Below are 15,365 nucleotides of genomic sequence, written 5' to 3'. Positions count from 1 at the left end.
AAGCAACACTAACCCGTGAAAGCAGCCCAAAGGAAGGTTCTCTTTACTGAGGGAATATAGTCCTCTGGGGTTTCATCAGGTGAGAGAAGTCCACAGCCTGTGACCCTGGGCACCTGCCACCCTGTGGAAATGGGCATCAGTGGCCAGGAAGACGTGTGTGTGTTCCATGTACCTGTGTTGTCCTCAGCTAGCACCTGTACCTGTGTTTCCTGGCCTCTTTTGAAGGTGCTTATTACTGGCATACAAATCCTAGGAGACGTGTCTCCTTGAATGATTTCTCCATGTTAAAGCAATAGAAAGACGTAAATGGAGGAGGGGTAGGAGGTAGATTGCTATTTAGGGAGCAAACTGCAAGTTTTTGTACTTTCCGAAATGCACTTAACCTCTTCCTAACTTTGCTTTGTTGTATAGGATTACTTCCTTCCTGTATGTGGGAGCTTTCAGGGGTGGGAGACAAAGAACTATCTCAGTCCCTTTTTGTCTCGCATAGAGATTGATGTATTCTGCTCACGGCAGCTAAAGAACAAAGTTCATATAAGCCAAAGGAGTGTGTACATGACGAAATGCACGTGATTTGATTTAACGCCACTCCAAATGAATAAATGATGAGTGTTCATTAGCCCCATGTCCAGAGTATTTTACAAGTCAGATTGATCTTTCACAGCATGCCTATCCTATTCTCATGCTGTTATTGTCTCTCATTGCAAAAATAACTTTAGAAGGTAATGATTTTTAATGACTCAAATAAGAAAGGAGGACCATCTACCATCGAGTTCTTTCCATAGCACTACTATTCGAGAAGAGTGTAAACTGATCTGATAAAGGACCTGAGAAATTAAAAGCACCCAGCAAATTATTTAACCTCTTTGCCCCCACCAGGTTCTAACTTGACTCTTTTAAAGGAAGCTCCAAGAATCTGAGCTGTAAATAGGATCCCCAGATTTTTGGTGGACTTGTTTTTTCTTGTCAAAAGGGAAATTCTTCATTGACTTCTGGCAGATGTTCTATGAGATTAGTTATCTTAAGTTTTGATAGTAGCCTAACTTCCCAAGAGAACTGCTTGCTCCACAACTATCTTTAGGGTTGAAAATATCTTATTTTTAATAATGATACCCATAAATCTTTCTCCAAATTCCAGCGTTTTGAGTCTCTCTCGCTAGCCCATGATAGTGTGGTTTGCAAGGTGTTTGACAGATTCTGTGTTTGGCTCATCTCTCCCTCCACACTGTCTGGCACCCAAAAGCTACTCAGTAAGTATTTACGAAGGTGAAACAGAAGGGAACCTTGGCCCACTCCATGTATCCCTTCCATGAGAGATATGAAGCCTCGTAGTAGAGGTTAGTTTTACGTTGGATACCACAAACATCTATAACCCCATGAAATCAATGAGTAACCGCTTCCAGTTTAAAAAGATTTGAGATTTTACTCCTTAATAATGCATTTTATATGTTAATACAGTTTTCTAATAAGAAAGTAAGGTGATTTATCTGTACTGCTAATAGAGAGTAGGTAATTGAACTAAAAAAAAAAAAAAAAATCACCATAGCTTCCATTTCTTGGCTCCCATTGTGGAATTTCCCCAAGGTTTTAAGTTCATCGTGTAAAGTTTAGTTTTGTATTTTTTGTCCGAATGGATTTCTCACTCGTATTTCTCTTTCCTGAATACACGTTGATTTTTATTATGCTGTCAAAGGATTCAGGACCTGATTCATTCCTTCCGTCGCGTCTTGCTTTGTTAATTATTATGAGTGTTAATGCTCCACGATTTATTTTCGTAAAAAAGAAAAACCTCTTTTCATTTATCTAGACACCCTGCAAAAGCAAGCTAAATGGCCATCATTTGTCAGAGTGCAGAAATAATCATTTGTGGAACTACCTTAAGCCTTAGAACTCATTAGTAGTTAATGTAGGGTTGTCCATGCTAGACTTCTGAAATGAATGGCTTCCTTCCTGCTCAGCTTAATGGAATAGGCTTCCGAGGTCAGAGCCTGGAGATCAGCCACTTTATTCACCTATAAAAGCATATTTGCCCGATGTAGAGCAAAGCCCATTCAGCTCATTATTCAGACTGTAAAGTTTATTTAGGCTGGTCATAAATGTATGTAAGGAATGTCTTAGAGGCAAATTTAGAATGTAATAATTTTCATGTTATTAGCATACAGATCCTTGCTTAAAAAAAGAGAAGCACTCTTATTTTTAAAGCTTGTTTTATTTTAAGGATTAGCAAACTGGCTGTCAGAGATGCATAGTTTTAAAGCGTTCGGACAGACCTAGGAATTCCGTGGGCAGACACAGAGCAGTTTAGTTCAGTGGAAAGCGTTCTGAGGAAGAGAGTTATTCTTTTAATAAGAATTTTTATCCAGGGAGATTTCACGTTTTGTTTTAAATGTTCTGGGGAGGTATAGATATGACAAAGATCCCTGACTCCAGATCCACAGTTAAGTGGTTTTCACATGATGTCATTGGGTAGAAGCAGAAAGATCCTAGGATTTCATTTATCAGCCTGCTCTTGTTTTCACCCATGCCTGCATTCTCCACCACCCCATCTAATTTCCCATCCTGATTGTTCTTTTTATTATGGACACATTGCAGCCTCCTTCAAGAAACCGTGTCACTGCTGTTGGAGGCCGTTGTGGAGGTGCTGGTGGAGGAAGGCCGCACTCGTGGCCCGTCTGATCTATAGTACAGCCCCGTAGTCCCATCATCCGTCCAGAAAGCCTGAAAGCACCTGTCAGAGAGGACCCGGGAGCCAAGTTACTATGAGTGCAAGGCTGTGGGCCCTGATTAAAAGTAAACATATAGAAGGATTTCAGAAGAGGGTCCTAGACCCCGGTCCACTCTCCAGCCCTCCTGTAGGTGATTGAAATTGTCCCATTAAGATCTTTCAGCCAGAGGGAGTCTGGCCCCTGAAAGACCAAGCAATGACTCACATTAAGAAAATGACGCGAGTTTGTAACCTCTTCAGGGTGAGTCTGTTTGCCCAGTAAAGCATGCATTCAGCACCCAGTTAGCTTCAGGAGGGAGCGGTACAGCATGTGGTTAGTGTATGAACACCCACCTCAGGGACAGGGGTCGTGCCCCACTCCGTGTCCTCAGTGCCTTCCTGTTTAGGTATTCAGGACATGCTTTTGAACACGGAGCTCACCCCATGTGGAGTAGCCTCACAGAGGTGCACCGCCCTAGAGATGTTCCTCAGCTGTTACTAATTTGCATCCACAGAGCACGTACTGTTTGGTCCAAAGGATCCCAGATGCCAGAGAGGCCATCCTGATGGTACCTCATGGTACCTCATACACAGATAGTTCTTCAAGCGTTACTTCTGAACTGGGGGGTTTTATTATGTTCTCTTTGCTTGGAAAACTAAAAGAGAATCCTCCTACAATTTTTGGTTCTTTTTAGGTTTTCTAAAGTAATTTGGGATTCACTGAGGTGTTGGTTCCCCATATGCACACTTTGAAGTTTGTCGGCCATTTTATCTTGGTGAGATGTGTCCTTTCATGCAGGTTTTTTCCGTCTGACTCAAATAACCTGAAGTAAAACAAATATAGGACAAATATAGGACGTTTTATTGTCCCACCACCTGAAGTTTATCATGATTCTGAAGGTGGTATGTGTTCTGGTGTTAATTGTCTTTACGATGGTGTTGTCTCTATATGTGATGAAAAGTGCTTAAATCATGAGCGATGACTATCAATGAAATTAACTATGTTTTCAACTGTTCTGCCTTTTTTCTCTGTTGCCTTTGCCCTTCCTGATCGAAGTCTAGGCGAGTAAGTCAACACTTTCCGTGAGAATGTATTGTCCTACTTCTGTGTCTAAACCCCATGTGCTCATTCTGCAGCTCAAGGTTGTTGGTTTATTTCTTCCATTTTCAGAGTGGAATGGCTGTGTCTGGTCATGCAGTCTTTAGAAACGAGGGGGAAGTAACAGCAGAGTCCTGATATTAGGTCAAGCTGGTTTGCCTCTGTCTTGTTCTGCTGGTCCTGGTCCCCCTCTTTCCACATCATCCACTTTCCGTGGCCAGAGAATCCTCTTTTTTAGTTAAAAGCATGCTTGACAGCTTATTTTACAGAACCCTTGTTAGTTACAAAACCAGAATTTCTAACAGTTCCCGATACCTGGCTGAGAAGGTCCTTTTTAGGGTGGGCATTTCAGCAGAATACGTGAAAGAGAAAAGGTGTACACAAGGGAAGAACTCATTCAGGTTGCATGCACTGTGTGAGCCACCTCAGTTTTCCCTGCCTTCCTGTGCTGGCCTTTGCTGCCCGTGTAAACTGGTCTAGTCACAGGACGGTCTGCCCCTCCGTGTGTTGGAAACAGAGCAGGGTTCTGAACTAGAAATAGGAGTCCTGGACCCAGCCTCCGGCTCTGCCTTAGACTTGCCTGTGACCCTGCTGATTGTTTCCCTGCCCGGTTTCCTCTGAAATGAAGGCAAGGACCTGACAGCTCTTTAAAGTTCTGGAATTCTGGAATTCTCTTCGCCCCTGACCAGGGCACAGAGGCCCAGTGGCAGAATAGAGTCAAGGATCTGAGAAGTGTGCCCGGCACTGGTCTGATCTGTGGCTTCTCCTTTCTAGGATTCCCAGAGCCGGCAAGGAGGGTACAGCATGCATCAGCTCCAGGGCAACAAGGAATATGGCAGCGAGAAGAAGGGCTACCTGCTGAAGAAAAGCGACGGGTATGTGGAAGCCCTCCTAGAGGCCCCGGCACCCTTCCTGGGTGCTAGTAACCCAGGAACTCTTTCCCGCCCCCCAACTAGGAAAGCACACTTCAGACTCTCCTAATGCACTCGCTCTAGACCTTTAGCCCACCCGTCTTCCTCAGCTGATAGAGCCTACTGTCTTTAGAAGAAGCATTCATTGTCCCGTGGTCCCTAAGTGTCACCTGTGCCTCGTGACATCGCCATTTTAGGAAGGCAGGGACCGAGTGGCTTGCGGACTTCATGCTCGCCCACCTCTCTGCTTTTATCCATCGCCCTTTTCTCTCCTGGAGTGCCCACCTGGCCGCCCGAACCCCAACCCTGAGAGTCACCCCTGACCCCTCTCCTTCCCTTACGTCACAGCCAGTATAACTATAACTACGAGCTCTTCTGCTCGTATCAAGACCTCATGCGTTTCTTGCCATCTCTGCTGCCCTGCCCTTGGAGGAGCCACTACTGTCTCCTGAGCTATTTTAGTCCCTGGCTAACCGGCCTGTGGCCCCTCCCTCTTCTCCACTGCGTCTCTGCACAGCACTTAAGAGTAGCCTTTAAAAAAGCACATCAAGTCACTTCCATGCTTGAAATGCATGGAGGGTCTCACCTCTGCCTTTGTCTCCAGCCCAGTCTGGTGCCATTCTCTCCCCACGCCCGGCCACGCTGGCCTCCTTTCCATCGCTTGAGTGGCGATTCTTCTTCACAATAAGTACATAAGTAGAACCGTAATTATTCACTTATACTAACTGCTTTTCTTTTTGAAAGAAAGGTTCTTCTTTTCTGATTGCTTGTGGATATGCACTCCTTGATTTTTATCTAAGACAATCACATTTTTTTATTTGTTTGTTGAAACTTCAACCATTCCTTCTGTAAATTATAATCCTAAATTTCTGATCACTGTCGCTTTTGCTTATTGTTCTACTCAGGCATCCAATGAATGTCTTTTGGGAGTTCTAGTATATATATGTCAAACACTGTTAGAGACGTTTGGGAATATAACATTGAACAAGAAAAGTAAGAAAGGGGGCACCTGGGCGGTAAGGCATCTGACTTCGGCTCAGGTCATGATCTCACAGTTCAAGTTTGAGCCCCGCATTGGGCTCTCTGCTGTCAACACAGAGCCCACTTCTCTCCCTGCCCCTACCCTGCTCTCTCTCTCTCACACACACACACACACACACACACACACACACACACTCTCTCTCTCTCTCTCTCTCTCTCTCTGTTTCAAAAATAGACATTAAAAAAGGTAACAAAGTCTTTAGCCTCCTAGAGCCTACATTCTAAGTTGGGAGACAGACGATAAAGAAGGAAGCATATGGAAGGTCAGATGGTAACAAGTGCTATGGAGAAAGATAAAGCAAGGCAGGGCCTGGATGTGTGTAGGGGTGGCCTTACAGTCATACAGGGTGGTCAGGGAAGACTTCGTGAAGAGATGCTTGAGCAAAGACTTGAAGGAAGTGAGGGGATCATCTCTGCAGAGATCTGGGGGAAGGAAGCGTGCTTCCTATTGTGATACACACAGGAGTTCGGCATAGCAAGGACAGAGGAGCTGGGGGTCACAGCAGACAAGGTTAGAGGGGGCAGGACACCAAGCCAGGAGGGCTGTGGAAGCCACTGAGTGAAAATGGGAGTCATTTGGAGGCTTTTAAGCAGAGGAATGCCAAACTCTGACTTGTTTGAAAGGCTCTCTGGCTGCCGGGCTGAGCACGGCTGTGTAGGATCTAAGAGCGGAAGCAGGAGGCCAGGTCAGAGATGATGGGAATCAAGGGAACAGCCACAGAGGGGGAAGAAGGGGTCAAAGTCTGGATGGTGGGGGTAGGGCCACCAGGATTTGCGGATACGGCTGTAAAGAAAGAAAAACATCCCAGCACGTAGCGCAACACCTGGCCCTTTGTAGAAAGTCAGTGAATGTTGACTATTAAATCTTGCAAAATTTAAAAGAAGAAAAGACACACTAGTTACTCAAATCACAGTTTTAAGCTGGGCTCTTCTTAACAGACACAGTGATCACATTGTAGCCCCAACGCCATGGTATCTAGTGGACATAAATGAATTAATCCTGTAGTTTTAACACTACTTGCCTAAAGGCACGAGGGTTTTCTTGACATGAGGATTGCCTGTTTCTAAGTGAGATGGTTAATTTCTACCGGTTGAGAAAGGTCAACAGAGTCTTTGCGTAGGTATCATTTGGTTCAAACCCTGAAATGTTCAGGGGAAGCATCCCCACGTGAGCGTGTGCTGTGTGCCTGTCGGACACGACCAGGTGCCTGTCATTCACCTCATTTGACACCTGTAAGTAAGGCAGCTCCTTCAGAGAGGTGAAGTAATTTGACTGAGATCCTACAGCCAGTAAGTACAGGAGCCAACTTCTAACATGGGTTGTCTGAGTTAATGCTGGGGTATATACCCCTTCATCTTTCAGAGGGGGCATCGCCGCTGTTGATCGCCCTTGGGATACACAGGGTATCAGCTGTCATCCACTCACACACCTGGCTCCTCTATTCTTCTGGTCTGTTCTTCCTTCATGCACTCATTTCACACACATTTATTAAGCACTCTGGTGCCTCAGGCAGTCAGCTAGGTGCCAGAAGGTAAACAGTACACAAGAGGTGGGCCAGCTTCCCATAATTGCACAGGGTGCAGGGGTAAATAATGGTAACCCAGAGTGGCCTGTCAGTGCTGTCTGTGGAAGAGGAAAGAACTGTAGTGCTTGTACATGAAGGCAGACTCACTTGCTAACAGTGACTACTGATGGGTCATGTGATTTTCTCCAAAGGATCATTTGCTTTAGTAACTTCTGACTCCAGTTCTGGAACACTCCTTGTTACTTACAAGATTGTTATACAATTTAAAAAACACTTTAATTTTTTTTAAAGTAATTTTAAAACTTTATGATCCAAAGGCATTTGTTGAGAGGCAAAGGAATAGCTGTTCTACGTATATTTTGTCAGAATAGTCCTACAGGATGGGCATTATCATATTCATGACACAGATTAAGGTAAGTCCCCGAGAGGACAGTAACGTGAGTGGAGTCCCATGGCTGGTGGATGATGGTGCTGACATTAGAGCCCAAGTAATTGAGCCTCAGAATTGGAGCTAGTTTAGTGATACTAGACCACCTTCTAATAGAAAATTCCTTTTCTGGAATTCTGAGGTTTGGGCATGGTGTAACTGGTATTCTGTATGGTGCTGTCTGGAAAGATGGTAAAAGTCCATGGTATGTCCATTCAGGAGCTTCGCAGACAAGCATCCTTAAAGCTTTCCATACAGGAAGGGGAAAGCATGGGCATAGAGGCCATTCCATAGAAATCTCAGGAATAAAAGCTCTCACAGTATTCACAGAGATGGACAAGGGATTGACTTGATTTTGCCCCCCTTTGGTGACCTGGAGCACCGCCTGGTCAATTTCTTTTAGCCAGAAAGATGAATGCTTTTATGTCACTTTCCCTGGCTTTATTATTAACGCAAAAAAAATCAATTTTGTGTTTGGTTTTGTATTTCCTTAATATACATTAAGAAAAACTAATGAATAAAGATTTTACTAAATAAAATGAGTAAACCGAGGCAGGACAGTTTCTTCACAGTTGACTATTTGTTAGGTTGGTTGGTTGATATTTTAAAACGTTTTGGTAAAGAAGGATGATGCCTGTTTGGGCTTCGTGAGTCCAGGGAATACGTCGCCTGACTCAGCAGGCTTTTACGAGGGTCAGGTTGGGATGCCAGACTAGTGACAGCACTGACTACCTTAACCGAATGCAGGTATGACCGTGTGACAGATGTCACCTCTCATTGGCCCTTCCCCTAGTCGGTGACGTAGCCATAATCTGAGGGCAGTTTCTCAATCAGGAGTTCTGCATTTACCCCCTGAAGATACTGGCACTCTGAGCACAGTGTGTTCAATTTACTTGTGGTCAGATGGTGTCAGATGATTTCCCTCTGTGAAGCATGCTTCAGACTAAACCATGCCTCTCTAGTAGTTACACACACAACAAGACAACATTATCTGTCTTCGGAGTTGGTTTTAAATTCATATTGTGGCAGGTTTCTTAAGAGGCCTCATGTAAGAAGGAAAAGGAAACACATGATGATATTATTTTAAATGCCAGGAGAAGCTACAGTTCCCTCCTCTGATGTTGTCTGTTTCCATGACAACCGAAGGCCAGAGAAGCCTCGTCTTCCCCGGAGAATCCCGGTTCCCTGTAGGTTTCCGTTTCCTCATGGGACTGCTTTTCACTAGTGCGTCCGTACCTGCCCGCACATGTGCACATCGCCACCCAGAGCCTCACCGATACCTGGAGCATCACCGAAAACAAAAACTTCCAACATGGAATGAGTTCTGTTTGGCTTTTTCTGAGGAGAGGTGTCCGCCTTCCCAAAGGAGAGGCGTACAAGTTACCAAAAATGTTCATCCATGACCCTGAGTTCCTTTCTCTAGATCCTGAGGTGGCCCCGCCCCCGCTCCTCCTTACCTGGCAGATGTCTTCAGTTACTTCTCTTAGTTTCTTTAGATTTCATTTTAATTACAGAAGCAATAGATTAAAACAGCCTTCTTGTGGAAGATTCACAGATACAGTTAAAAACTCTTTAGCACAACCCCTAGTACAGTTCTGGGCCTCCTTCCCAGACAGGAATACTTCTGTCAGTATCATGTGCCTCTTTCTAGGCCCTCTTCTGTATGTTTGTACATGTATTTATGTACCCTGAGAAAACTTAGGGTCCTATTTTATATGTGATATTTTTAAAAAATGTTAACATTACTAGATGATACCTGCATTACTTTAAAACAGCTGGGTTTTTTCAATCAATAGTATGCTTTAGAAATGTATGTCAGCACAGACATAGTTACTTGGTCCTCTTAAACTCCTGCATAATACTCTATAATATGAAAATACCTATAATGCATTTATTCATTCTTCTGTTAGATTTCTGTTATTTCACACTTTGCCATCGAAAACAGTCCTGTAGGGACACCTGGGTGGCTCAGCCGGTTGAATGTCCGACTTCAACTCAGGTCATGATCTCATGGTTCATGAGTTCAAGCCCCAGCTGTGCTGACAGCTCAGAGCCTGGAGCCTGCTTCAGGTTCTCTGCCCCTCCATGCTCATGCTCGCGCTCTCTCTCTCTCTCTGTCTCTCTCTCTGTCTCTCTCTCTCAAAAACAAATAAACATTGGAAAAAATTTTTTAAAAGTGCTATAATGAGCGTCCTTATATATGCCTCCTAGTCTGAATTACCTTCCACCTGGGATAATAAAAGGGGTAATAATGTTTTCTGGGTTTCGTGGGTTTTGGTTTGGGGTGGTTTTGTTGTTACGATTTTTAACGATCGTCATACATAACACGACATAATTGCATGTCACAGAGTGAACCAGCTACCTTATCGGGTTGTGTCTGACTTGCTCTTCAGGCTCCGGAAAGTGTGGCAGAGGAGGAAGTGTGCAGTCAAGAATGGGATCCTGACCATCTCACACGCCACGGTAAGTGCACCTGGTGATTTACCGTGTTGCACCTGCGAGGCCTTTCGGCCATGTGGACTAGGAAGCAAAAACATGATGGACCCAGCACTGAAATCCACCCACCCCCACCCGCTATGCGTAATGTGTGGATTAGGGTCAGACAGCGTGGGATGCTCCTTTACCGCAGGAATGGGTCTCGTCTTGTCCTGTGGTGGCCTGCCTCGTTCTCCTGCCCCTCTAGAACATCCCATGCCGTTTCCCACAATATTCTTTCATTTCATAATCTTATCTTTGGGGAAATCTTACTGGTGGTTCTAAAAAACCTAAAGTTTTCTGAATTATAAAGATGACAGAGGGTGTTCTTTGCATGAAATAATAATTAGGAAATGAAATAACATGCATACAATATGTTCAGTCTTTTTCTTGTTACTATTTAAATCACTCAGAAAGCCCCCATTATGGTAAAGGGCTAAAATGTATATAAATAAAACTGAAATCATAAGATTGCCTTGCTGTGGCTCTCCTTTCTTTAGGAATAAAGGCAATTCAGTGGCAAGTAGAAAGTAACTAAGCTATTAACGCTTCTATTCTGTTTTCTCTCCAGATTGTTGGCAGTTACATATGCATATATATTGCATACTTACAGTTGATACTTACATTCTAGCTGGAACTTTTGTTTGGTATCACCCATTTTCAACTGAAAGTCTTGTACTGGCAGAATTAATACACTGTCAAAAAAGGTTCAGTCTTAGCGCTAGTCAGGACACGCACCGTAAAATAAGTAATTACTGTTTGGCCCTTTTAAAACTAGCAAGAAATGGCTTCTTACCCTTAAAGATGCAAAGGTTATAGTGGCAGATGTGTCAAGTGGAACTGGAAACCGCACAGTAGACCAAGAGTCTTTACGAAGGCACGCGCAGTCGCACCCAGCAATCCCAGCTTGGAGAGAAGCTCGGGTAAATTTCAGTATCCTGTGCCAATGAGGCCTTCGAGTTTATGATAAGCCGTTAATTGGTAACAGGATGGTAAAAATGAGGGATGAGGCATTTGTTACATTGGCAAGTTTTCGTTATTCACAGTTGAGATTAGATTGTCCTCTGATGAGCAAGAAGTACCGCTTAATAAGCATTTCTTCCTGCCAGACACTTCATAAAATTTATTTCACTCAATCCCTTCTACAACCCATGTGGTAACCTGCCCTTCGTTTTTGCAGATGAAGAAACTAAAGTACAGAGACGCCCAGTGACTTGGCTAGTAGCGGGCACAGTTGGGAATGATGCCCCTTCCACTCTGCCTCTCTTCCTGCAGAAGCCCATCATCCTACTAGACTCTTTACTTCCCCAAGGCACTTACCAGGTCCTAGTCATCTTTCTTCAGCCCCACCCCCTCCTCAGACCTCGGTACACACAAGGTAGTCACTACAAACCTGTGGCCAAACCCTTCCTGCTGGAAGATTCCATACGTCTATCTTAACGGTTATTGGCCTTTGTGGAACTTGAGCAATTCTATCATCTCTGTCCTTTGTCCCTTGCAGAACCCTTGCAGGGTGATTCTTCAGAGGCCCTCAGCTTCCCTCAGTCCAACTGAGATTTTTGACCTATCATGCCAGCTGTGACAAGCCATCCACCTGATACGGGAAATCCTACAGGTGGACTTAGATCAGTTAGTTATCGCTAAAGCTGTCTAACAATTCGTTTCTTTGGTAACGTTTCATGAAGCTTCTACTCCACTCCAGGTGCTGGAGTAGGCCCCAGATGAGATAACTTTGACCTGTTCATATTTAATCCCACGCAGTTGCTTTATGAAACAGTTCTGATGGTCACGAGAATGTTAGTTACCACTAAGTAAGTAAGCACTTACCATGAGCCAAGTTGTAGAAGGTGCTTCCCCTGTGTCACCATATGTGATTGTTGCCACAACCCACCAGATAGATGCTGTCATTAAGGGGCTAAGAAATCAGCCTGTGTCACACCTGACGAATGCTGGGATTTCAGTCTTGAAGCCTCTGTGAGTGCTTAATGGTGTTTGCTGGCCACACAGGGGCCCACTCTGCTCATTATGTTGGTGATTAAAATACTTGGGGGGCTGTGTGTCAGAAGAATGATCCAAGATCAGAAACACTGACGGGAATAGATGACATTTATTGAGTATTCTCTGTGGCTTGTGCATTCGTTGTTCTGAGCACATTACCAGAACCTATTTTATGTAGCTTCTGTTGCTCCTGTTTGATAGACAACGAAACAGTCTCCGTTCTAGGCCTATGTTTCTCTCTGTGAAAGCAAAGATCGCCACCATCTGACTTTTCAAAAGCATTTCTGTCACCACCACCATCACCATCATGGCGGCTAATATTTTCGAATGTTCACCATTTGCTGGGCATTCACCAGCACCTTAACGCGTTGTAACATTTAACCCTCACAACCTAAGTTACGGATGATGTCACCTTCACTATTCAGATGGGGGAGCTGGGGCTCAGAAAAGTTCACTTACACGTCACATAGCTCACACATGGCACAGCCGGGATCTGGTATAGGTTGGAACTCTGCTCGTACACATTCCCACACCCCTCAAAATGTGAATTCCCCTCACCTGCAACCCCACTTCCTCCCCAGCATGGGATCCCAGGTTGGGCCATCACGGACATAGTCAGCCCTGAACCAGGAGTGCCTGGGAGTCTGTGTGTGGGAGAAGCACGTTGCCTGTTCGTGCAGGCTGGAATTCTTTGATGGCCCGAAGCATGGCACGAATCCTGAGAAGCGATTCATTCATAAGGGCAGTCAACACGGACGGCCCTTCACTTTTGTGATAAGGTTTGGCGTCTCCTGGGCCAGTATCCTGACTCTTGGGGAGCCACAGGGTTGACCTGTCTCTGGGCGAGTTCCGAAGGTATCCAGGGTGGTCTTTTCAGACCTTACCACCTGCAGCAGCTGTGACAGCAGCTAGAACCTTATGACCGGGGAGGTGTTTGAGTGCAGCTCTGTGCCCTAGGGTTGGAGGCTGAGGGCAGCAGTTGCCCGGGTGGGATTGTGCCTGCTCTTCCCTCCGCTTTCCCGAGCCGGGTTGTGGCTGATTATTGTCTGATTTTATGAGCTGAGGTGGGTCCGAGTGGTGAGACTCTGAGATGGATCTAGTTTGTGAGCAGAAACAAAAACCAGAAGAATATCCTTCGGGTTAACTGCACTACAGTGAAAGTCTCTGACCACTTGACCTTACGGGAATCAGGAGTTTTTAGTGAGGGATGTGCTACGTGTACCCTCGCTTTCCCCTCCTCCTCCCTCGGATTCATCTGGCTATGTGACGGCCTCAGAAAGCCTTTTCACAAGTGATATTATGACCTGATCGTGTCCCACCTACTGGGCTTTCTTAAGAGCCTGCCGGGGGAGGCAGCGCAGTGTGAGGAAACCGAGCAGTGGATGGAGTGAGTCCGTGGCACTGCTCACTGGTGGTCCTGTGACCTCGGACAGTTTGCTAAAAATAAAAATCACTTCTCTTCCACCCTCCCTTTCTTGTTCCTGCCAAACACGTAGCTGTGGCCAAGCCAACTGTGTCAGTGCTTTCTTAAGGCTCTAATCAACAGCAAATATCACATCAGCTACATTGTGTAGTGGCCGTGAGAAAGCACTGTGGCATCTGTCAGATCTGAGTCCTTTACTGTGTGACCTTGAGGAAATGATAGTGAAGATTAAATGTGATAATGTGCTCCGTGGGGGCATTCAGTTAGCAGGAATCGTTCCTGTCAGCATCACCTCGCCGGGTGTCCTGGCAATTCTGTCTGTCGGCAGGCAGGCTCTCCTGCTGCGAGCATTGGAAACTGTGGGTCCACCTCTCCTGCGCCCAGAGCAGCCGGGGGGGGGGGGGGGGCGGCGGGGGAGTGGGTTCCTCCACCTCACTTCAGATTCCCTCCCACCGATTGGTGTTACTCTCTTGCCTGCTTTTCACTGGCTTTGGGCGACACGTTTTTGCCGCCAGTTACATCACTTGTAGTCCCATCCCTGCTCCTACAGAAAGGCCACTTCTCCTGACTTTGCAAACACTGCTGATGACTTACAATCCAGTTGAAAACGAAGGCCAGCAGTTTCCTTGGGGAAACATGTGGGATTGAGTCATCTTTGGAAAAGTGGACAGAACAACCTTTGTTAGAAAACGTGGAGGCTTTGTTTGGGACCTCTGAGCACGTGGGAATTTCACTGCTTGAAGGCCCCCAGTCGGTGTCACTTACCCACGTGACCCAGCAGAGGGTCGCGTATGCACTTAGATTGATGAGCCATGGACTGTTGGATTGACCATTCGAGAATGATCTGTTCTGGGGGCCAGTCATCTCCCTAGCTTACTATTAAGGAAGAAATGCATTTTTGGGGGTGCCTGCAAAGGGGGCAGCCAGCCCTACAGGAGCTCATCTGCAAATTCGTTGCTTTTCTTGTATCTGTTCAAAGACATACTTTTTTTTTATTTACTACTCAAAGTAGTACATCACTATGGGAATCAGATTCACTGAGAATCTCTGAATTTGTTATTACAGTAATATGTATGGATAGTGGCTTCCATTTATGGGCCATCTAGTATGTTTTGAGCAAAGTATAAAATGCTTGTGGTATTTCAAAATACCAATTCTAAGAAATCTATCACAAACATTTCAGTCAGCCTCAAAGCTTAAGGATAAAGGACTTTATATCCAGCCACAAAACTATTATACATAAACTTCTATATCTTTGAGTTGTTTTCTTATCCTTTTTACTTTAAGCATTTTAGTATATAATTTAAAAAGCTATCAAAGAATATGTAAGAATTATAGTTGGAGTATGACTTTATTGTAATAATCCTAAAACATTAATTGCAAAAGTGTAAGAAGTTTGACTTCTCCAAAGTCCTTACTTGGTGGATTTATTAACCTCAGTGTCACATACAGCTCAGATCCTGGGTTGAAACAAGAAAGGTGATTGCCGTTTATTGATCACTTAGAGCATGCCAGGCTAGCTATACAACATACATGCCACCATCTTCACTTTTCTTTGGTCTGGAAAGTTCTTAGGAGGTGGAAACTATGTCTTACCTTTGATCTCCCGGTACCCAGCACACTGCCTGACATACAGGTAGTGTTCACTGAATACTTTTGGGTGAAACCGCAGTTTATAGAAGAAGAAACAAAGACTCTGGAAGATTAAATCCCATGCCTAGAATTAGCCATTTGTAAACAGCTGGACCAGTTTTCAAACCC

At 44.9% G+C, this 15,365-nt stretch overlaps 1 protein-coding gene across 5 annotated transcripts in view; it reads left to right on the top strand.

Moving 5' to 3' along the window:
- ASAP1 (ArfGAP with SH3 domain, ankyrin repeat and PH domain 1) overlaps window positions 1-15,365 on the top strand; it is a 311,003-nt gene that overhangs the window by 232,618 nt on the left and 63,020 nt on the right. For all 5 annotated transcript variants that reach the window (XM_042923771.1, XM_042923770.1, XM_042923769.1 and 2 more), the window contains 2 exons: window positions 4,578-4,678; window positions 10,102-10,171. In XM_042923771.1, coding sequence (XP_042779705.1) covers window positions 4,578-4,678; window positions 10,102-10,171 — 171 coding nt within the window. The remainder of the gene's footprint in view (window positions 1-4,577; window positions 4,679-10,101; window positions 10,172-15,365) is intronic.

Source organism: Panthera leo, chromosome F2, assembly GCF_018350215.1.
Source record: "Panthera leo isolate Ple1 chromosome F2, P.leo_Ple1_pat1.1, whole genome shotgun sequence".
In the NCBI taxonomy this organism is placed as follows: domain Eukaryota; kingdom Metazoa; phylum Chordata; class Mammalia; order Carnivora; family Felidae; genus Panthera; species Panthera leo.
This window is presented reverse-complemented; position numbering and strand designations above follow the sequence as displayed.